At 37.7% G+C, this 23,753-nt stretch overlaps 1 protein-coding gene across 15 annotated transcripts in view; it reads left to right on the plus strand.

Annotated features, from left to right (window-relative positions):
* The window catches only part of ARFIP1 (ADP ribosylation factor interacting protein 1), a 131,516-nt gene that overhangs the window by 38,837 nt on the left and 68,926 nt on the right, over positions 1-23,753 (plus strand). For all 15 annotated transcript variants that reach the window (XM_049094245.1, XM_025439363.3, XM_025439360.3 and 12 more), the window contains one exon: positions 8,465-8,566. In XM_049094245.1, coding sequence (XP_048950202.1) covers positions 8,474-8,566 — 93 coding nt within the window. In that variant the 5' untranslated portion in view covers positions 8,465-8,473. Of the gene's footprint in view, positions 1-8,464; positions 8,567-23,753 lie in introns of those variants that run through there.

A 23,753-nucleotide genomic window follows, 5' to 3' on the forward strand; every position in this document is an offset into this window, starting at 1 on the left:
ACCCTCTCAAAGCCAAATAAACCTCTCCTTTTCCCACTTTGGTGAATGACATATTTGTCTTTCTAATTGTCCAAACCACAAATTGGGTATGGGGCAGGAAAAGGCATAAATCATCCTAGATGGTTTTTACTTTTTTGTCTTCCACAATCCAGTCACTCTGTCTCTTCTGCCCCCCCCCTTTTTTTAAGATTTTTTTTTTTTTTTTTTAAGAGAGAAAGAGAATGCACACAAGCAGGAGGGGCAGAAGGAAAGGGAGACAGAATCTCAAGCAGACTCCACACTGAGCCCAGAGCACAGCTCGGGGCTTGATCTCCGGATCTCACTCTGAGATCATGACCGGAGCCAAAATCAAGAGTCAGATGCTCAACTGACTGAGTCACATAGGCACCCCTCTTTTTAAATAACTCTTGAATCCACCTTTTTCTATTCCCACAATCTTAATTTAGATCATTATTAGTTCTTATTCGAACTGTAAAGTAGTGTCTTAATTAGATTTTTTTTTTAAGATTTTATTTATTTATTCATGAGAGACACAGAAAGAGAGACAGAGACAGAGGGAGAGGGAGAAGCAGGCTCCATGCAGAAGCACGACGTGGGACTCCATCCCGGAACTCTAGGATCACACACACTCTGGGCCTAAGGCAAGAGCTAAACCGCTGAGCCACCCAGGGATCCTCCTTAATTAGTTTTTCTATGTGGAGTCTCCCCTTAATTAGTTTTTCTATATGGAGTCTTTCCTTCTTTCCCCTCAGTCTAATCTCCCATGAGACTATTCTCTAAAATAAATGATCAAGCTCTCTTGCTGCTTTTTTCCTAATCCTTTTCAAAATGAAGTCCACACTTGTCTGGCAGTATGAAGCCCATTATGATAGCGTGCTGCATATTTTTATAGCTTCCTTGTTACTTTTATTTTAAAAGCTTTTGATAAGATACTATACTGAAAGCTTTAACTCTTTATCTAAATTCACCAACTGTTGTTTTGTCCCATTTACTTGAACAGTCTCTCTCTCTGTATATACAACTTCCTTTTTGAGAGTACAACTCTCATATTTGAGAGTGATTTACAAATATTTGTCCCTTTTTTCCTAAGAACAAGGATTTTCTCTTACATAACTTCAGTACATTTATCAAAATTATATAATTAGAAAATTGACACAGTGCTATTGTTTAACCCACAATTGTTCCAATAATGTCCTCTGCATCTCTCGTTCTCCTTGTTTGTGAACTAATCATATTGTACATGTACTTAGCTGTCATTGAAATCTCCTCTTCCATGCAAGATTTCATCTCTTCGTTTCTCATGAGCTTAAGCTTATTGAAGTATTAGGCCAGTTTTTGTACTATTTCCTTGATTTTTGGTGTTTATTTCCTTATTATTTCCTTCATACTGCTTACTTTGAGTTTAATTTGCTCTTTTTTTTTGTTTTCTTAACGTGCATCCTTATATCATTGGGTTAAGATTTTTTTGTTAAAATATCAGCATTTAAAGCTAATTTCTTCTTTGTCCCATTAATTATTTAGATGTGTTATTTAATTTCCAAATTTTGGTGATGTGGTCATGGATATCTTATGATTGATAGTAATTTAATTCTGCTGTGGTCAAAGTACATATACTATATGGTTTTAGTATTTTAAAATTTATTGAAGCTTATTTTATGCTCTAAATATCTATTTTGCTAAACGTGTCATATTTGTGTGAAAATAATATGTATCCTAACATTATTGAGTTTACTGTTCTATAAAAGTCAAGGTGGCTGATAGTGTTCAGATCTTCTATGTCTATGCAAATTTTCTTTGTCTAGTTCTTTCAATTGCTATGAGATTGGTGGTAAAATCTGTGATTATGGACTTCTGTGTTTCTCCCTTTTAATTCTGTCATTGCTTCATTTATTTTGAAATTTTGTTATTGGGACAAACATACATATATCTGGTTATTATATATTCCTGATGAATTGATCCTTTTATCATTATGAAATGTTCCTCTTAGCTATGTTAATGAAGCTTTGACTAAAACAGATATTAATAAAGCTGCGTTGACTTTCTAGGCCACCATCATCTCTTGGTTAGATTATTGTTAGCCTCCTGCTTATTCTCTTTGCTGCTGCCTTTGTCCACTTATAGTTTAATTCAATGCAGCAGGAAAAGAGTGTTCCTTTTAAATGTAAGTCCGATCATTTCATTCTTAGGTTCAGAACCCTCAAGTGGTTTATATCACTGAAAATAAAATATGGGTTCTTATGATGGTCTCTAAAGCCACACATGTTCTTGCCCCTGGCTGTCTCTTGACATTTCCTTTCTTCTTCCCTTATCCTCCCCTCAAGCCACATGGCCTACTGTCTTTGCCTGCAAAGCTGAGCTTCTTTTCAACTTTTTGTCTTTGTATTTACTATTCCCTCGCCTAGAATGTTGTACTCCCAAATATTTGCATGACTTACTCCCTCACTTTATTCAGGTCTTACAAAAATGTTAATAACTTCTGATGTTCCCCTAGCCTTTTTAAAACTGCACATGCATGAACATATGTGTACATATACATGCCCATTAACACTTATGATTGTATGATAGGCATATTTATTTGTTTTTTCACCAACAAGAATGTAAGCTCTATGAGGGTCTGTTTTGTTCACCACTCTGTTCTGTGTGTCTGAACTTGTGCCTGGCACATTAAAGTGCTCAGTAAATTAGTTGAACCAGTGAGTATATGAATGGGTAATCACCATTCAGCAAAGTTGCTTTACTTGCAATTTCTAGAATATACCAAACTCTTTTCCTACTATGCTGCTATTATTCCTTTTAGAATCTTTCCTTTTCTGTGTCCCAATCTGTTATCCTAAAAGATTCAGCTTAAATACCATTGCTTATTAAGTTTTCCCTCTTAGTGCTCACCGCTTGGAGCTGGGGATCCCTGGGTGGCTCAGCAGTTTAGCGCCTGCCTTCGGCCCAGGGCGTAATCCTGGAGTCCCGGGATCGAGTCCCACATTGGGCTCCCTGCATGAAGCCTGCTCCTCCCTCTGCCTGTGTCTCTGCCTCTGTGTATGTGTGTGTTTGTCTCTCATGAATAAATGAATAAAATAAATAAATAAATGAATAAATAAATAAAACCGTTTTAAGTGCTTCCCTCTGGTGTTCACCCCCACTGTATTATAATTATTTTTTTTGTCTACAGTACAGTTTATGTAAGCCTAAGACCTGATTTCTATTTTTGTTTTATCCTATGTACATTACCTAGAAGATAGTAAACACCTGTTGAATCACCTGCTGTTTTTAGGGAGAAGAAAGTAAGAATATATCTTATGGGACACCTGGGTGGCTCAGCGATTTGGTGCCTGCCTTTGGCCTAGAGCATGATCCTGGAGTCCCAGGATCAAGTCCCACATCAAGCTCCCTGCATGGAGCCTGCTTCTCCCTCTGCCTGTGTCTCTGCCTCTCTCTCTGTCTCTCATGAATAAATAAATAAAATCTTTAAAAAAAAAAAGAATATATCTTACGGTTTGAAAGAGTGATGATTATTTAGATAGCTAACTCAGTCTTCCAGATTCAATTAGAGACCAAATAACTAGTGTCTCTTATTTGCAAGAAGCAGACACTTAATTCCAACAGCCACAAGTAATCTGGGTATATTGTAAGAATGCAGTAGCAATGAGGAAAGTAGGAATCTCAAAAGAATCCAAGATGGCAAGAACATTCAATGGAAAAAGGAAAGTATTCAGTAATAGATGGTGCTGGGAAACTGAATTACCCACATGCAAAAGAATGAATTTGGACCCTTATATACGAAATCAGCTCAGAAAGGATCAGAGATCTAAATATAAGACCTAAAACTATAAACATTTTTAGAAGAAGATGCAGGGGGAAACTATCATGACATTGGATTTGGCAAAGAATTCCTAAATAAGATACCAGAAGCACTGGAAACAAAAGTAAAAATAGACAAATTGAACTACATCAAAATTGAAAATGTCTGTGCATCAAAGGACACAATCAACAGAGTGGAAAGGCAGCCTATGGAATGGGAGAAAATATTGGCAAGCCATATTTCCAATATGGTTAATATCCAGAATATAGAAATTCAGTTTCCTCCTATGATTCAATGATAAAAACACAACCCAATTTAGAAAATGGTCAAAGGATTTCAATAGACAGTTCTCCAGAGATGATATACACATGGCCAACAAGCATATAAAAAGGTGCTCAGGGGACACCTGGGTGGCTCGGTTGAGCATCTGTCTTCGGCTCGGCGTGATCCTGCAGTCCAGGGATCAAGTCCCACATCAGGCTCCCTGCATGGAGCCTGCTTCTCCCTCTGCCTGTCTCTGCCTGCCTCTCTCTCTCTCTGTCTCTCATGAATAAATAAAATATTTTTAAAAAATAAAATAAAATAAAAAGGTGATAAAATAAAAAGGTGATAATTCTGATATATGTTGCAACATGGATGAATCTTGAGGACATTATGCTAAGTGAAATAAGCCAGTCACAAAGTCAAATATTATATGATTCCACTGATAAGGTATCCAAAATAGTCATATTCATAGAAACAGAAAGTAGGATGATGCTTGCCAAGGGCTTGGGGGAGAGGGAAATGCAGAGTTGTTTAATGTATGTGGAGTTTCAGTTTTGTAAGATGAAAAAGTTCTGGAGAGTCTACAGTAGTGTGACTATATTTAATACTACTGAACTGTACACTTAGAAGTGATTAAAATGGGGGCGCCTGGGTGGCTCAATCAGGCATCTGCCTTCAGCTCAGGTCGTGATTGAGCTCCCTGCTCAGCAGGGAGTCTGCTTTTCCCTCTTTCCCCTGCATGTGCTCTTTTTCGCTATCTCTCTCATAATCTCTATCTCCCTCTCTCAAATAAATCTTTTTAAAAAATGATTAAGATGATAAATTGTATGTTATGCGTTTTTTACCACAATTTTTTAAAAATCCAAGAACAGAAGATTTTCATAAGGTCATAATTCAGAAAGGAAGAACCAGACACAGATAACACTGTCAATAAACTTTGATAAGTTTAACATTTCTTTACTAGAGTTTGTGAATTTTTAAGCTGTGACCTGTCATCAACATAACTCTTTCTCTTCTGCTCTCATTTGTCTTCCAATACCCCAGGTGACTAATTCTCTGAGCATCCCTATTTTTTTTTTTTAAGATTTTATTTATTTATTCATGAGAGAGACAGGCAGAGACACAGGCAGAGGGAGAAGCAGACTCCATGCAGGGAGCCTGGTGTGGGACTCGATCCCTGGACTCCAGGATCACACCCTGGGCTGAAGGCGGCCCTAAACCGCTGAGCCACCTGGGCTGCCCTGAGCATTCCTAACTTACACTTCAAATGAGTCTGATTAGCTCAGGAAATTTCTCTTTCTTCTGCTGGGCAATACTTTTCTGACCTGGTCTTTTAGGTTGTGTGAACTGTGGATCAGCCAGCCTAGTGTCACTGGTTCTCTGGTTCAGTTAGTGGCCATTCCTGTAACTGGGGACTATAAAAGTGTTTCTCTAGTAGAGATCAGTGAATTTCTGTAAATTTATGCATAAAGTAGTCAGATATCCTCTAAACAAGACATTTCAAGTTCTTTTAAAACAGATACTACTTTAGGGGGGCCTGGGTGGCTCAGTCAGTTGAGCAACCAACTCATTTCGGCTCAGGTCATGATCTTAGATTGAGCGTGGTGTCAGGCTTTGAGGGCTTTGGTCCCAGAGGGAGTAACTGAGCCACTCAACACAGCATCCACCTATATCTTCTTTATTACTTATGATTGATTAATTGGGGGAGCAGGGCAGAGAAAGAGACCATGCATGCAGTGGGGGAGCAGAGGGAGAGGGACAACCAGTCTCCCGAAGCTCTGAAACACAGCTTAAAAAAAAAAAAAATCAAAAAAAAAAAAGATCAGTATTTTTTATGATCTATTTAGGAATTCAAGGAAAGGGCAGCCCGGGTGGCACAGCAGTTTAGCGCCGCCTGCAGCCCAGGGCATGATCCTGGAGATCCGGGATCGAGTCCCACGTTGGGCTCCCTGCATGGAGCCTGCTTCTCCCTCTGCCTGTGTCTCTGCCTCTCTCTCTCCTGCTCTGTATCTCTCATGAGTAAATAAAATAAAATCTTAAAAAAAAAAAAAAAAAAAAAAAGAATGCAAGGAAATAAGTAAGTGTTCTGTGAAATGTTTTAAGTGATATTAGCAGGATTTTACATTATTTTGAAAGTTCTTTTTTCATTGGCCTAACCAATTTCAATTTGACATCTTTAAAATGGATTAATAAATACTTTTAAAATTTATAGCATTACTCTATAATACAGTAAAGATTGATAGATATAACCCACATAAATAAAAGCTTTTTGGGAGTACTTGATGATTTTTAAGAATGTAAAGGGGTCCTGAGGCCAAAAGTTTGAGCATTGCTGGTCCGTAGTACTGTTAATAGAGTACTTTAAGTCCTGCCTTCATATACTTGACAATATCTTCTATCTCACATACTTAATGATATACACACCATATGAAAAATATTGTTAGGTATCATTCAATATATTAATAAGACCTTTTTGTTTCATCAAAGTAAAGACTAGGCCACAAACCTATTTGCATTAGTGCTTGCTTTTAGTAGTATGACTTACTGTAATAGAATTCCCTAAATTACAAAAGTATAGTGCAGGTTTTTTTTAAAGGTTCTTGGCCTTGATCCTGTCCTTAACTCCTTAAAAACAAAATGAGTAATGCATAAGCTAAGTATGACAGCACTTAATTATTTTAATCTTTAAAAAAATTCTTCTAGAGAAAATCAAAGAACCTCTTAATACTCTTGGCAGTAGATTCAAGTCTGTACATTAAACACATACACACACACACATACTTTTTTTTTTTTTTTTTTTTTAATTTGACAGAGCACAAGCAGGGGAAGCATCAGGCAGAGGGGGAAAGAAAAGCAAGCTCCCCCTGAGCCGGGATCCTCAGGTAGGGCTCCATCTCAGGACCCTGGGATCATGACCTGAGCCAAAGGCAGATGCTTACCCCACGGAGGCAGCTAGGCACCCACACACACATATATTTTAGTTTGGTTTAGTTTTGGTAATTCTGTACAGTGCAGATTCAGAGGTAGCAGCTGGATTCACGTTTGAACATTAGAACACATACTGTTAAATATCAATTGTGTTTCTAACATACTTTTGTCAAAGTCTTTATTTTAGTGGGCACTATTGTTAAAAGTGTGTGGGAGTGTGTGTCTAACACTTCTAAAGCCATTATTGGTTTAAAAGGGAGGGGGGCTGGGAGTAGAGAATGGCACCTGTTCTCTGTGAAAAGTGAAATAAATGGTTTAGCTATTTACTCTGAAGTTTTTTAATTTTTAGAATGAGGAAAAATAGATCATTTTTAAAATCCTTTACCAGAAAAAAAAAATCCTTTACCAGTATAAAATTCTCATTTTAACTTGTAGCCACATATGCTTTTTACAAGCATGTGCAGTTGGAACAAGGAGAGTTTTTACCAACAAGAATTAACTTTCACTCCTAACTCTGGGAAACAAACTAGGGGTGGTGGAAGGGGAGGAGGGCGGGGGGTGGGGGTGAATGGGTGATGGGCACTGAGGGGGGCACTTGACGGGATGAGCACTGGGTGTTATTCTGTATGTTGGTAAATTGAACACCAATAAAAATAAATTTATTATAAAAAAATAAAGAACTTTCTGTTGCTGATTAACCATATTAAGTTTCTGAAATAAATTTACATTTTATAGAAAATAATGGTTATAAAATTAAGGAGTTTATTTTTATTTTTTTTAGGAGTTTATTTTTAAACACTATTTTTAAAATTTTATTTATTAGAGCTTGAGTAGGGGGGAGGCACAGAGGAGAGAGGAAGAAGCAGATTCCCCTCTAAGAGGGAGCCAATGTGGGGCTTGATCCCAGGACCCTGAGATCATGACCTGAGCTGAAAGCAGATGCCTAATCAACTGAACCACCCAGGCACCCCAAACATTATTTGACTTTTAGAACAGTAAAACCAGAGTGTAAGACTAGTGTAGAGATTGAAAAGTTTTTGTTCTATCGGGGAAACTCTGTAGAAAAGCTGACCTAGAATCCCATTATGTACAACAGGATAAGTAGAGTTGCTGTCGTGGAATTAAAAATCAAGTTTGGCTTTCTGTGATACTTTTTTTCAATTGTAGCTGGTAGTCTATCATAACACTATTTGTGAGGCAAGGCTGTTGCCCACTGGGATCTACAAGTAACTTATTTTTAAACAAGAAATTTTAAGTTGATTGCAGTTTTAAAGGGCAGATGCTTTTTTTATTAGATTAGTGTCATGTTTATTACGTGTTGTAATTATTTTTTTAAATGCTATAATAGTGGCTTTTAAGTGCTATAAACATGAATAGTCTTGAATATCTGCCTTTATGATTTAGTGTTATTTACAACTGTTTCTAATCTTTCTTTTCTTCTTCTCTTTTTTTTTTTTTTTGTTGTTTTTTTTCTAGGAGTCTAGCATGGCTCAAGAATCTCCCAAAAATTCAGCAGCAGAAATTCCAGTGACTAGTAATGGAGAAGTTGATGACTCTCGTGAACATGGCTTTAATAGGGTAATACTTTTCTTTCTCTTAATACAAAGAATCATGCTAAGGCCTTAAATGTTAAGAAGAAAGTAATAGCATTTAATATAGGAATATTTTCTGAGATTGGCTGAAGTGTTAAGAATCTATTGTTACCATGTAGGGATAACTAGGTGGGTCATGTTAGTGATTTGTTAAGATTAAGCCCTCAGCCAGTAAGCATTTAGGCTTTAATGTTCTCATTAGTAATTCTTTTTATGACCAGAGCAAGAGTGTATCTGATGACTTTGGCATATAACTTTATAAAACTATTTAGTTTTATTTGTGATAAGAAAAAATATTAACTTTAGATTAACCTTTCAAAAATTGGCACTGATTTGTTTTTTATGTGTCCTTAGTATGTAATTCCTAAACAGACTTCTCCTGAATTTGCTGTTTACTTTCTAAAGGCTTCTCCTGAATTTGCTGTATACTTTCTAAAGTGGCATATTGACTCAGTGGAAAATGAATCTTGAGATGCTTTTAATTTTGATTTGCCTCTCATTTGAAATTAAAATTTAGTGTGTTGGGCAGCCCCGGTGGCCCAGCGGTTTAGCGCTGCCTTCAGACTGGGACGTAATCCTGGAGACCTGGGGTCGAGTTCCACATCAGGGTCCCTGCATGGAGCCTGCTTCTCCCTCTGCCTGTATCTCTGCCTCTCTCTCTCTCTGTGTGTATCTCATGAATAAATAAAATCTTAAAAAAAAAAAAAAAAGAGGTTAATCCCTGGGTCGCTCAGCGGTTTGGCGCCTGCCTTCGGCCCAGGGCGTGATCCTGGAGACCGAGGATCGAGTCCCGCATCGGGCTCCCTGCATGGAGCCTGCTTCCTCTCTGCCTGTGTCTCTGCCTCTCTCTCTCTATGTCTCTCATGAATAAATAAATAAAATATAAAAAAAAAAAAAAGAAGGAAAAATTTAGTGTATCATATGGAAACACTATGGGTTTGGAGATAATCTGGGTGCACATTTCCGCTATGCCATTTCTAGCAGTGTAACCCTAGGCAAGTATTTATTTAATCTCTTCTAGTTTTTGTTTCTAATCATTATAAATGAGAATCTTACTTTCATGGGGATATTGATATTAAATGAAATAAAGTAAGCGATATGCCTAGGATAGTCTTAGAAATGATAGTGATGGTTATTATCTCTGGAGATATTTACATTAAATATCCCTTTATATTACATTTGATACATATGTACAACTTTATTTTTTTCCGAAGTGGGACTTGAACTCATGATCCTGAGACCAATAGTTGGACACTTAACCAAGTGAGTCACCCAGGTGCTTCTGTACAACTTTAACTTTAAAAATATAGTGTTCGGAATCCCTGGGTGGGTCAGCAGTTTGGCACCTGCCTTTGGCCCAGGGTATGATCCTGGAGACCCGGGATCAGGTCCCACATTGGGCTTCCTGCATGGAGCCTGCATCTCCCTTGCCTGTGTCTCTGCCCCCCCGCCCCTCTCTGTCTCTCATGAGTAAATAAATAAAGTATTTTAAAAAAATAAAAAAATATAGTGTTCATATTTTTGACAAAGTGATAGTTGAAAGAAATTTGAATTAGTTTATAGTTTAAATAGGACTCTTTAGTTCATATGCTTAAAAACAAAATCCTTTATTTTTTAAATTTTTTTATTTTAATGTGATATTTTAGATCATGATTTCTCAATCTCAGCACTGACATTTTGGGCTGGATAAATTCCTTGTTGTAGAGGGTTGACCTCTGCATATAGGATGGTTAACAGCATCCCTCGCCTGATCCTATTAGATGCCAGTAGCACTCTCTCACAAACAAAAATGTCTCCAGACATTATCAAATGACCGCTAGGGTTGAGGAGAAACCAGTTTTAGGTAGATTGTTTTAATTGATTTTAGTAAATTCACTGGATTTCACTTATTTTTGCCTCAGCAATTTTTTGGGAAGCAATCAGTGTTTCTTCAAAGTTGAGGTTTATTTTAATTGCACGTGTTTTAACTTGGTTTCTAAGCCCCTGTGGCCTAATATAGAATGATTCATAGAAGGAAGAGACCTTAAAATATGAGTACACAAAGGAAATTTTCACTTCTGGTTTTAGTCTTCTTGTGTTTGAAAGTACTAAGACAAACCTGTATAATCTAATTCATGCTACCATCATTAGATTCTAGCAATCACTTTATAAACTTCTGTTAAATCAGATAATTCATTATACCAATATTTTAGTTAATGATTGCTTCAATTTACTTTTGGGAACAGCTCATTTTGCAAACTTATTCTGCATTTTTAAAATGTTTTTATTTATTAGAGAGAAAGCACAAATGAAGGTGGGGGAGAGGCAGAGGTAGAGGGAGAAGCAGGCTCCTCACTGAGCAGGGAGCCCAATGTGGGCCTCAATCCTAGGACCTTGAGATCATGACCTGAGCCAAAGGCAGACGTTTAACCAACTGAGCCACCCAGGCGCCCCTTGTTCTTCAAATATTTATGGAGTATCTGTTTTATACCTTGCACGGAGATATAGTAGTAAATAAAAATGACAAAAATACCTGCCATCAGGGAGTTGATTCTAATAGACAGCCTAATGACTTTTGTCCAAGAAAAATGCAGTACATACAAAATGTTGCATTGTTTTGGAGATTCACCTGCCACCGAAAGCCTCTTCTTTTTCTTATATTGCTGTTTTAGTTTTGTTTTAAGCTATAGCTATTATACACAGTAAAAAGCACAAATGAATGTGCTCAGTCTGTTGAGTGTCCGACTCTTGATTTCAGCTCAGATCATGATCTCAGGGTTGTGAGATCACATCCCATTAGGCTCCATGCTCAGTGAGAAGTCAGCTTCTCCCCTCTGCCCCACCCCCTGCACACATGTGTGTGCACTTGCCTGGTCTCTCTCTCTCTTTCTCTCTCTTTCTCTCTCTCTCAAGTAAGTAAATCTTAAAAAAAAAAAAAAAAAAAAAAACCCGTAAGATCATAAATTAAAAAAAAACAGGCACAAAGTGGAACCACCACCCACATCTAGCTGTAGAACATTTCCAGGACTTTAACTAGGTCTCTCTTGCCGTCTTCTAGACAATATACAACCCTCCTTCCCAGGCTACTCTCTGCTACTCTGACTTTATATGGTAGATTGCTTTTGACTATTCCTGAACTACAAATAAATGGAATTATACAGTATGCATTCTTTTTTGCCTGGCTTCGCTCAACATTATTTCTGTGACATTTATTCATACTGTTGCTTATGGCAGTATTTCATTCCTTTTAATTGTAATGTAGTTTTCCATTGTGTTAATATACCACAATTTATATATCCATTCTTCAGTTGATGGATACCTAGGTTGTTTCCAGTCTGTGGCTATTATGAATGAAACTGTTGTGACCTTTCTAGTACAGGTCTTTTTGTGTACATGATCACCTATTTCTATTGGGCATATACCCTAGAATAGAGTTGCCAGATACATGATATTTGGCTCTGGTAGATATTGTTAACTAATTTTCCACAGTGTTTGGACCAGTTGAGAATCCTACCAGCAATGAGTGAGAGTTTTGGTGGTTAAACATCCTTACCAAATCTTAATATTCTCATACCTTTTTTTTTTTTTTAAAGATTTTATTTTTTCATGAGAGACACAGAGAGAGAGAGGCAGAGACACAGGCAGAGGGAGAAGCAGGCTCCATGCAGGGAGCCTGACATGGGACTCCATCCCAGGACTCTAGGATCACACCCTGAGCCGAAGGCAGATGCTTTTAACCACTGAGCCACCCAGGTGTCCCAGTATTCTCATACCTTTTAATTTTAGCTATTCTGATGGAAGCATAATGGTATCTCATTGTGGTTTTCTATGTGTTTCTCTAATGACTAATGACATTGAGCATATTTTCATAATCTTATTGACCATTTGAATATTATCTTTTATTAAAGAAGCCCTTTTTCTAGAGGCCTGGGTGGCTCAGTGGTTTAGTGCCTGCCTTTGGCCCAGGGCGTGATTCTGGAGTCCCAGGATTGAATTCCACATTGGGCTCCCTACATGGAGTCTGCTTCTTCTCTGCCTGTGTCTCTGCCTGTCTTTCTGTGTCTCTCATGAGTAAATAAATAAAATCTTCAAAATCAATAAATAATAAAGAAGCCCTTTTTCAAGTTTTTCGCCCATTTTTCTATTGCCTTTTTCTAGTTTATTTGTAGAAATTCTTTAAGTCATTTGTTTGGATATGTGTATTTCAAATATTTCCTTTCAGTCTGCAACTTGCTTTTTCACTCTGCAAATGGTATATTTTGATGAACAAAAGTTCGTAATTTTTAATGAAGTCCAATTTATCAGTGTTTCCTTTTAGTGACTTTGACCATTTTGAGAAATCTTTGTGTATCCTAGCATAAGGAAGATACTGTTTTCTTCTAAACATCTTTTTGTTTTGCTTCTCACCCTTTACTCTGTGATTCTTATTGAATTATTTTTTGTGTGTAGTGTGATGTAGGAGTCAAGGTTCATTTTTTTCCCTCATATTACTATCTAATTGCCATTCACTGTTTTTTTAAAAAGACTATCCTTTCTGCACTGGGACCTTCTGCTATTAATTAGGTAATCAGATATGTATTGTTCTATTTCTGGACTCTGTTTTATTCCTTGGTCTTTTATTCTTATCCTTGTAATAATACCACACTGTTATTTAATTACTACATTAAAAAAGGTATTATCTTTAACCTTAATACCTGGTAGTTAATTCCTCTGCCTCTATTCTTTTTCTGTGTTGTCGTAAACTTATTCGTGTCTCTTTACTTAAGAACCTTTATTTGCCTTTGGGTTCCCTGGGTGGTTCAGTCAGTTAAGTGTTTGACTCTTGGTTTCAGCTCAGGTCGTGATCTCAGGGCCCTTAGATCAGCCTTGCATAGGGTTCTGTGCTGAGTGTGGAGTTGGCTTGAGATTCTCTCTCCCTCCCCCTTTGCCCTTTCTCCATTCACATGTGCACACGTACATGCTCACGTGCCTGCTCTCTCTCACTCTCTCATAAATAAATAATCTTTTAAAAGGGGACACCTGGGTGGGCGGGGGCGGATCAAAGTAAGTTAAGTGTCCAAATCTCGATTTCAAAGGAAGGTCATGATCTCAGGGTCATGGGATTGAGCCTCACCTCAGGCTCCATGCTGAGCGATGAGTCTGCTTCTCCCTCTTCCTCTCCCCTCACTTGCTCTCTCTTGTGCTCTTTCCCCCAAATAAAATCTTAAAAAAAAAGAAAAGATTTAAGAGACAAAAAAACCTTTATATGCCTTTGAATGACACTGAAAAAAGTTGTTTTTATCCTTTCAGATGTTAACTTCAGAATCAAGTCTTATTAGAGTGAAGTGAATTAAACCATAACATATCTGTATAAGCTCTTGGCTTACAGTCAAAGCCAGCTAACTTGCTGCTTTGTAAGTTTGCACATTGGTTAACGTCAAATACTCTTTTTGGACATTCCTCTGCAGTGTTATTTCACTTCTATTGGGCGGTAAGAGAAGGAAAAAGGATGTTCTCCTCCTGGAGGTCTCCTTTTATTGGATGTGAACTTTACCTGTGGGAAAGGGTTCCTTAAGAAGCACTAATCTACTTGAAATAGTACACCCCACTTCACCTCCCTGAAGAAATTCAACATCATAAAACTTGTTTCTGTTTGTACCTGCTCTTATTAAGAGAATATTCATCATGAGAGTCTCTTACATAGTTAATAACCTTGAATTAAAATAAAATTGGCTGTTTGATTCCTTTAGCCATGAATGAAAACAATATTTCAAAAGCATCTTTCGACCATTTTGAACAGATTATACTCAAGATCTTTTAGGCATGTATTTACCTCAATTTTGTCTTACTTTCCATCCTTTATTTTCCTGAGCAATAAAAGGAAAATTGCATTTAATCTCATGTCCCTGTTGATATTTTAATATTGATAAAAGCTTATATGGAAAATAAGTATGAAAATGTATTATTTAGCATTAATTGTAAAGAACATCTTTACAAATCTGTAAAATTGGAGCATAAAAGTTTTCTGAGGTATTTCACTTACATATATCTTCCTTTATACTTGTTTGTTGTTTAAAATCATATAATGGAGGGATCCCTGGGTGGCGCAGCGGTTTGGCACCTGCCTTTGGCCCAGGGCGCGATCCTGGAGACCTGGGATCGAATCCCACGTCGGGCTCCCTGGTGCATGGAGCCTGCTTCTCCCTCTGCCTGTATCTCTGCCTCTCTCTCTCTCTCTCTCTCTGTGACTATCATAAATAAATAAAAAAATTTAAAAAAAAATCATATAATGGTGTGCCTGGGTGGCTCAGTGGGTTAAGCATCTGCCTTTGGCTCAGGTCATGAACTCAGGATTCTGGGATTGAGCCCTGCATCAGGGTCTCTGCTCAGTGGGGAAACTGCTTCTCCCTCTGCCCCTCTCCCCACACTTGTTCTCTCTCTCTCAAATGAATAAATAAAATCTTTTTAAAAAATAAAATCAGGGATCCCTGGGTGGCGCAGCGGTTTGGCGCCTGCCTTTGGCCCAGGGCGCGATCCTGGAGACCCGGGATCGAATCCCATGCCGGGCTCCCAGTGCATGGAGCCTGCTTCTCCCTCTGCCTGTATCTCTGCCTCTCTCTCTCTCTCTCTCTCTGTGACTATCATAAATAAATAAAAAAATTTAAAAAAAAATCATATAATGGTGTGCCTGGGTGGCTCAGTGGGTTAAGCATCTGCCTTTGGCTCAGGTCATGAACTCAGGATTCTGGGATTGAGCCCTGCATCAGGGTCTCTGCTCAGTGGGGAAACTGCTTCTCCCTCTGCCCCTCTCCCCACACTTGTTCTCTCTCTCTCAAATGAATAAATAAAATCTTTTTAAAAAATAAAATCAGGGATCCCTGGGTGGCGCAGCGGTTTGGCGCCTGCCTTTGGCCCAGGGCGCGATCCTGGAGACCCGGGATCGAATCCCATGCCGGGCTCCCAGTGCATGGAGCCTGCTTCTCCCTCTGCCTGTGTCTCTGCCTCTCTCTCTCTCTCTGTGTGGCTATCATAAATAAATGAAAATTTTTTTAAAAAAATTCTGTTTTAAAATAAAATAAAATCACATGGGTTTTATTTAAAGCATACTGCATAATACACTTTAAAAAATATAGTCTTGAATATAATTGTTCATTAAGTTGTCATATCTTGACTGGCCAGTTGGTGTCACTGTGGCACAGGCAGTGAAATTGTAAATGTTTCTGTCCAGGTTTTTCTGTCTCATTGCAGATGTTTCATTCTTCATTTGGCTTCTCCTCTTAGTCTGTCCTGCAGAAGGCCCTGGTTAGAGTCTAACTCAACATTCACATTCTAATAGAGATTGTAATGTAAAAGCTAGTCCTAGAAATCCCTTGGTAGCATATGTTAATATTTTGTTAAACATATGTTAATATTTTGAGGTTTGTTACTCTTAAGATGAGGAACAACAGCTATATAGAGGATAGAATAATGGTCTTAGTATTATCACAATTTTTTACGGCAAAAAATATTTCTTTCTAAATAAAAATTCTTATTTTTTAAAGATCAGTAAAGTTCAGTCTCAAAGAATACAGGTTATTCTTTGATTTGTAAGCCACATTTTATTTTTAATTTATTCTTTAAAGTGCTGGTCAAAGTATTAGATTAAAACATGCAATTCATGCCGTGAATTAAAGAGAAGCAAATACAAGCTCCAAATAGTTGATACTTTTTGTTAATTATGTTTATATTTGACAGATTTAGCAAAGTTATCTTAGTAGATATGGGTAAAACAAAATTTTTTCTGTGGTAGGCCCAAAACTAAAATCCATAATTTAGTTTTTTCCACATGTGGATCTTTTCTCTAGTTAAATGTACATATACACAAAACTACCAAATTTTGCATTCAGTTTTAAGGGAGTTTAGGGACTCGCTGAACCCTGCCTATGGCTCCTTAGTTTCCTGGGTCTTAAAAATGTCTGGTCCACAAGTTTTGATTTTGAGTTAAATCACAGGATTTTAGTTCAGTAGGAGTATTTTAGAGATCTCTGAGTTCCACTGCTTTGTTTTTACAGTTGAGAAAAAGGGCCCCTTAGGTTGTGATGGAATTACGCATATTAGCTGGCTATACCTAGAGCTTATGTGACTTGATTATAAGTAAAGTGAGGACAAAAATGCTTCCTTCATTCATTACCTTATCTATAGTGCTGCCACATATAGATAAAGCTTTCATTAAATGTTTGGTGAATAAGTGAGTGAATGAAAACACATGTTTAAGTGAGGACTAGAAACACATTTCTAGATTTCTGTGGATCAACAGGAAGATGTACTGTATTCTTAGACTTGATACATCCATCTATATCTTTAATTTCCCAGCATGTATCGTCATGGTTGTTGTTATTGAAATTTTGTGTATGTGGTCTTTGTTGTTACTGTTCTTTAAAGGCTTTTAGTAAGCTAAATAGTTTCTCCATTCCCCTGTGTTTATCAGTCTGGATTGTAAACTCTAGCAGTCTGGAGAAGATTTGGGGAGGAACATAAGAATAGAAATTGTCAGAAAACTGATTTTGGGGCAGCCTGGGTGGCTCAGCAGTTTAATGCCTGCCTTCAGTCCATGGTGTGATCCTGGAGATCTGGGATCGAGTCCCACATCAGGCTCCCTGCATGGAGCCTGCTTCTCCCTCAACCTGTGTCTCTGCCTCTCTTTCTCTCTCTGTCTCTTATGAATAAATAAATAAAATCTTAAAAAAAAAAAAAAGAAAACAGATTTTGGATATACTTCCTCCCCTCACCTCAGTGTTGTAATTGTCCATTTACTTATCTGCCTTTCCCAAGAGATTGAAATCACCTTGAGGGCAGAAACAGTGTGTTCACACAGCACAATTTATGATTTCACAGTAATTGCTCAATTAAAAAATGAATTCCAATATAAGAACTTAATTTTTTTTTTAATTTTTATTTATTTATGATAGTCACACACACACAGAGAGAGAGACGCAGAGACACAGGCAGAGGGAGAAGCAGGCTCCATGCACCGGGAGCCCGACATGGGATTCGATCCCGGGTCTCCAGGATCGCGCCCTGGGCCAAAGGCAGGCGCCAAACTGCTGCGCCACCCAGGGATCCCAAGAACTTAAAAATTTTAACATGTTTTCTCCTTCACCCATCCTGTCCTAGAGTTTGAATAGCATGTGATGACAGTTTGTCACCATACTATATATTATTCAATATCACATTTCTGCATTACTCACATCTGAAAAATTTAGTAACTCCATCAGTGGCAACATTGATTTGACAGGGACTTTTTCCAAAGGCCAGTTTTTGCCAACTGTATATCTTGGACCCTTTCAGAGATATGGCAAATGTTTTTCAAGGATTGCTTAACTCTTGCAAATGTAGATCCATTTTAATATTTACTTTTCAAGAAAGAATATATTCTTAGTACTATTACAACAAATTAAGTTTTTAAATATATGTGCTTATTATATATACATCTTTTTAATTAATTCTGGATTGGAATTTCTGTTGAAAAATGTGAATAAAATTTTTACTGAGGAGCAGAAGCCTCATCTATGTTAAGATATTGTGCCTATAAGGTAGATGGTAGACTCTCCCTTTACTTATAAACAAACTCTATCAAGAATAATTTTTTTTTTATTTCTAGTAGGAATTGTTTTGAATGTAGATACATACAAATGTTCCCACAGTGATAAGTCTTTGAGTAAATTCAGCATTCCCTTGATGGAGGTTGGTACATGATTTCATTCTTAGTGAATTTCAGTACTATTTAGAATCTAGATGAAAGGGGTATGGGGGTTGGAGTGAGGTCTAGAGGGTAGGCAGTAAACCATCAAAAGATAGTGATTCTATCTAAATGTTTGTTGAATGAATGAGAGAGAGAAGGGAGAGAGAGAGGAGACTGAGATTTTGCATGTGTGCTGATAAAATGGAGAAAATAGATAAGTCAGATTTGCTAACTTGATCAAGTGGAATAACAGATACAGGAGGCTGTGACCACAAAGTGAGTTATTAGGCTTAACTAAATTCCAGAATTGTTGCTTCCTGAGGGATAACAGGATCCCAAAGCATGGCCATGGGAGTTCCAGTGGCTCAAGTAGAATGGGGCATGAAAGATGAAAGGGTTAATGAAATCTGAGACCAAAGTATAGATTGGATTGTACTTCATTAGTGTAGTATATCTTTTATCTGCCCTCACACTTTTTTGGGACCATTGTCCAACTATAAATTACCAAACCTGTATCAAACTACCAACTTTGAGCTTCTTTTTTTTTTTTTTTTTCCAACTTTGAGCTTCCTACAAGTATATTAAGGAGGAAAAAAAAATCATACACCTTTACAGATTGTTATAACTACAACCCATCATTCTGTATCAACATAGGTAGGCAAGCTCATGCAATAGATTTTATTTCACTTTAAGTATTTCATGGTTTGGGTGGCGCAGTGGTTTGGCGCCTGCCTTTGACCCAGGGCGCGATCCTGGAGACCCGTGATCAAATCCCACGTCGGGCTCCCGGTGCATGGAGCCTGCTTCTCCCTCTGCCTGTGTCTCTGCCTCTCTCTCTCTCTGTGTGTGACTATCATAAATAAATAAAAATTAAAAAAAAAAAGTGTCTCATGGTTTGTATTTTTAAAAAGCGGGGCGGGACGCCTGGGTGGCTCACTGGTTGAGCATCTGCCTTCGGCTCAGGGTGTGATCCCGGAGTCCCAGGATCAAGTCCCCCATCGGGCTCCCTGCGAGGAGCCTGCTTCTCTCTCTGCCTGTGTCTCTGCCTCTCTCTCTCTCTCTCTGTGTCTCTCATGGATAAATGCGTAAAATCTTAATTAAAAAAAAAAAAAAAAGCAACAAACTACATACCATGCCATTATAGACTATGTTTTTAATGAGCTATGAAAACTCATCTTGGACCTTACATATCAGTTGAAAATGAATTGCAAACTGAACATAGAATCATTTCAATCTCTGAAAGTGTGCCCAAGAGCATGCAAAAGGTTAATGACACCTAGAATAATGGTAATAGTTGAGGATGTGGCAAAGCCCTCAATAAATACTTAGGATTGACTAGAAAGAAGGTAGATGATTAGGGTGGAGAAGACGGCAGTAAAGTCCTGTGGCCCACAATGAAATGCGGGATAGGAGTCAATATTGTACAAGTATGGAAAAACAGCTCTACAACAGAGTTCCTTAAAATGTAGGCACAGGATTATCTGCATCAGAATCACCTGGCTTATTTGTTTGAAATTCTGCCTCCTAGGCGTCACACTCCCAACTTAATGAGATCAACATGGACAGCTGAGAAGAATCTGAATTTTTATAGGTTCTTAGGAGGTTCTTACCCAAACTAAAGTTTGAGCCTGGTAATTTAGACGTACCAGTGGAGAGCTGAGAAAATGTTGAGCTTGCCTTTTATTCGCTGATAAGTAGAATGTTGGAGAATAATCATCTTTGACTTGAGGTAATTATGGAGGGGCAGAAAGGCCACCACAAGGAAGCTAGGATGTTGCAGTAGTTTACGGTAGGATTGGGGATATGAAGATCTGTTAGAAAAACAGCTTTGCTTCTAGCAGATATTCCTTATATGCAGCTAACTGTTGAAACAACATGGGATTTTTTAAAAGGTTTTATTCATTTATTTGAGAGAGTATGAGGAAGAGGGAAGGGTAGGAAGCAGAGAGTAGACTCCCCACTGAGTGAGGAACCCACTGTGTGGCTTAATCCCAGAACCCTGGGATCATGACCTGAGCCAGAGGCAGACGCTTAACCAACTAAGCCACTAGGTACCCCAACAAAGGGGATTTTAAATTACCAAAATTCATAGAACATTTAACAGAAATTTTCAGTTTATTTCCTTAAAAATTATGTAAATATTTTGGAAGGTTTTATCCATTTTGAGGAAGGAGATAAAATGTTTAAATTGATAAAATTGCTAGTAAAGGAAGTATTAGTATTATATCTACTAGACACTAGGAATGAATACCAAAGGGGAACAAGGTAGATAAGCAACCTGGTCTTAGCTTTTGCAGTATGCAAGAAGAGAGAATATAGAAATTAATTTATAATTTAATTTTAATATTACATGGAAAGTAATATACTAGGCCAAATGTAGCATGGTCTGAGTACTGGTATGAAGAGTATGGAAAGATTACCTGAGGAATTGCCTAGCAAATTGAATCTCAAGGATGAGCTGGCCAAATGAATAAGGGTAAGGAATGTTCCCATCAGAGGCAATTATAGGAGCTGAAGAAGGTGTAAGACTATAGAATTGAAAATTCACTATTGTTGGCGGTGCCTGGATGACTCAGTTGGTTAAACCGTTAAGTGTCTGCCTTCAGCTTAGGTCATGATTCTGGGGTTCTGGGATTGACTCCCTGAGTCACAATGGGTTCCCTGCTCAGTGGGGACTCTGCCTCTACCCCACAGTTGTGTGCATGCTTGTGCTCGCGCTCTCTCTCTCTCTCTCAAATAAGTAAAATCTTTTAAAAGATTTTAAATTCAGTATTGTTAGAGTGGAGAATGTGGGGCAGATGTGTGAGAAATGAGGCTAGCGAAATAAGTAGGGGCCAGATCCTGCAAAACCTTAAAGTCATGTTGAGGAGTTTGGGATTTTACCTAAAAGGTAAAGGGGTAAAGGTGAAGGGGTTGGGGGCACTAAATAATGTAAAAATGAAATCAGATCCACATTTTAGAAAGTTCTACCTGCCTACAGTTTGAAGAATGAATTTCAGGGGTGACAAGTCTAGAGATACCAGAGATGGATCAGTTAGATTGCCAAGGGAAGTAGGGAAGTGAGAGTTAAGATTTTTCTCTTGTAGAGAACCTAAACCAGTAAAGAACAGCAGACCATTTTAAAAGATGAAGGTAAGAGGAAAACAGGGAGAACATAGGGTAAGGGAACTAAGAAGAGAGTTGATGTGATATATAGAGCACTTGGAGAATCCTTACAGATTGTTGCTGGTTACAAGACACATTTTGAGAATCACTCTAATTCAAGACTTCTCTCATGGGCAGCCCTGTGGCTCAGTGGTTTAGCGCCGCCTTCAGTCCAAGGCCTGATCCTGGAGATCGAGTCCCACATTAGGCTCCCTGCATGGAGCCTACTTTTCCCTCTGCCTGTGTCTCCGCCTCTCTCTCTGTCTCTGTGTCTCTCATGAATAAATAAATATTTTTTTTTTAAATGAATAAATAGGGCAGCCCCGGTGGCACAGTGGTTTAGCGCCGCCTGCAGCCCGGGGTGTGATCCTGGGGACCAGGGATCGTGTCCCACGTCAGGCCTCCTGCATGGGGAGCCTGCTTCTCCCTCTGCATGGAGCCTGCTTCTCCCTCTGCCTGTGTCTCTGCCTCTCTCTCGTTCTCTATAAATAAATAAATAAATAAACCTTTAAAAAAAATAAAAAATGAATAAATAAAACATTAAATGCTGAGTATTAACCTAATGCTTGAATAGAAAGTTAACTTTAGTTTTATTTCATGTTATTGTATAATTGTTAAGCATGACTTTGCTAAGTTCTAAACTTTGAATTGAATGTCAGTGACATAAAATGCAAATTAGAGATTTTATGTTGTTGGTTATAGTGGGCTCACTGTCTCTGCAATACATTCTGGAAACCATAGGGGTAAATGCAGTAACAGTTATTTAAAAAGTTACTAAGCTAAGCCCAGCCTTATAACTGAAAAACTTTAAAAAAAGAAATTGATCATGTAAAGGCATATTTTAGACTTTTGTGAATTATGCTAAATTATATTACTCAGAGAATGTGTATGTATTTTACAAAAAACAAAAACAGTCAACAGGCTCACAAAATACTGAATGTTATCTTACAAGTTCTACATTCCTCTCACAAAACCCGTATGTATCACTTTGTGTTGCACTCAGCTGCTAGACAACTATCAAAATGATAATTCTGTTTAGAATCTGAATGGACCCATTTGTACCACTTTTGGTTAGGCTCCTTCTGTTGATGACAGTTTAGACATAGAAAGGCCTTAGTGCTTTTCAGATTTCACAGCTGTTTTACATAAAGGACTTTCTTTCCTGGAAAAACTTTTGTTTGTTGAGTAAAGGACCCCTGGGAGATCATTAAGAGGGGTCTGAGGGGATGTAATATTCTCAGACAAGTAGTTGTTTCTTCTAGAGGCCATGCAAGAGAAGGTGGGAAGCATCCCTGTAACTTCTTGAAAACTTAGGTATTCAGAGATATCCATCATGTTTACTATGTAACCTCTTACCAACTACTACTACTTTATCTCCTTTCTGGGAATTTACACAATACTTTGTGATATGACAGATGATTCAAATGAGTTATATTCTTTTCAGATAAGTTTCAAGAATACAGCAAACAAAACTGCCCTGGACCTGTATGTCATTTTTATTTTGTTTATGTGTGCTTTTTTAGTTCTCATATTTTGAGAGGTATCTTTGATAGTTATTTTCGTGGGGAGAGCTAAAAAAGTTGTCAAGACTGAGCAAGGCAACATTCAAAGAAACCATTCCAAAAATAGTTAATTTTAATGACCAGACACGCAAAGTTTAAAAAATGTCTTGGTAGTTTGGCAGTATTTATTTTGTGAGTGATATGTCTCTCAGAGAGAAAAGATTATCTGTTTTTAATGCAAATATGAATAAGAGGATTAATATTTAAAACTAGAAATCACTGACTTAGTATATTAAAAAATAAACTAGAGGAGATCCCTGGATGGCTCAGAGGTTTGGCGCCTGCCTTCGGCCCAGGGCGTGGTCCTGGAGGCCTGGGATCGAGTCCCACATTGGGCTCCCTGTGTGGAGCCTGCTTCCTCTGCCTGTGTCTCTGCCTCTGTGTGTGTGTGTGTGTGTCTCTCATGAATAAATAAATAAAATATTTTTTAAAAATTATAAAAAAAATAAAATAGAAAGGTAAAGATCATTTATTCTGTGAAATGAACAGACCCAGAGATTTGGTTTTAAAAAAAGAAGTAAATAAAACTTAATGTAATGATTTTTGTTTTTAATTCTAAGTTATCTTCAAAACAATATTCAAATGAAGAGAATGTTGTCCTGTGACAAGCGGTCTTAAGTGACCCTAGGAACTAAGTGAAAAGGAAAGAAAGAATTAATTGCTTTTGTATTATTAGGAAATCACAGGTTGAGAATGTATTTGTGTTAGTGTTTAAACTTCAGCAGATTCTGAAATAATGATTTTTAAAAGGTATTTCTTTAAATTTTTTAGAAAACATAGAAGCTAAA

This window comes from Canis lupus, chromosome 15 (assembly GCF_003254725.2).
Source record: "Canis lupus dingo isolate Sandy chromosome 15, ASM325472v2, whole genome shotgun sequence".
Classification (NCBI taxonomy): domain Eukaryota; kingdom Metazoa; phylum Chordata; class Mammalia; order Carnivora; family Canidae; genus Canis; species Canis lupus.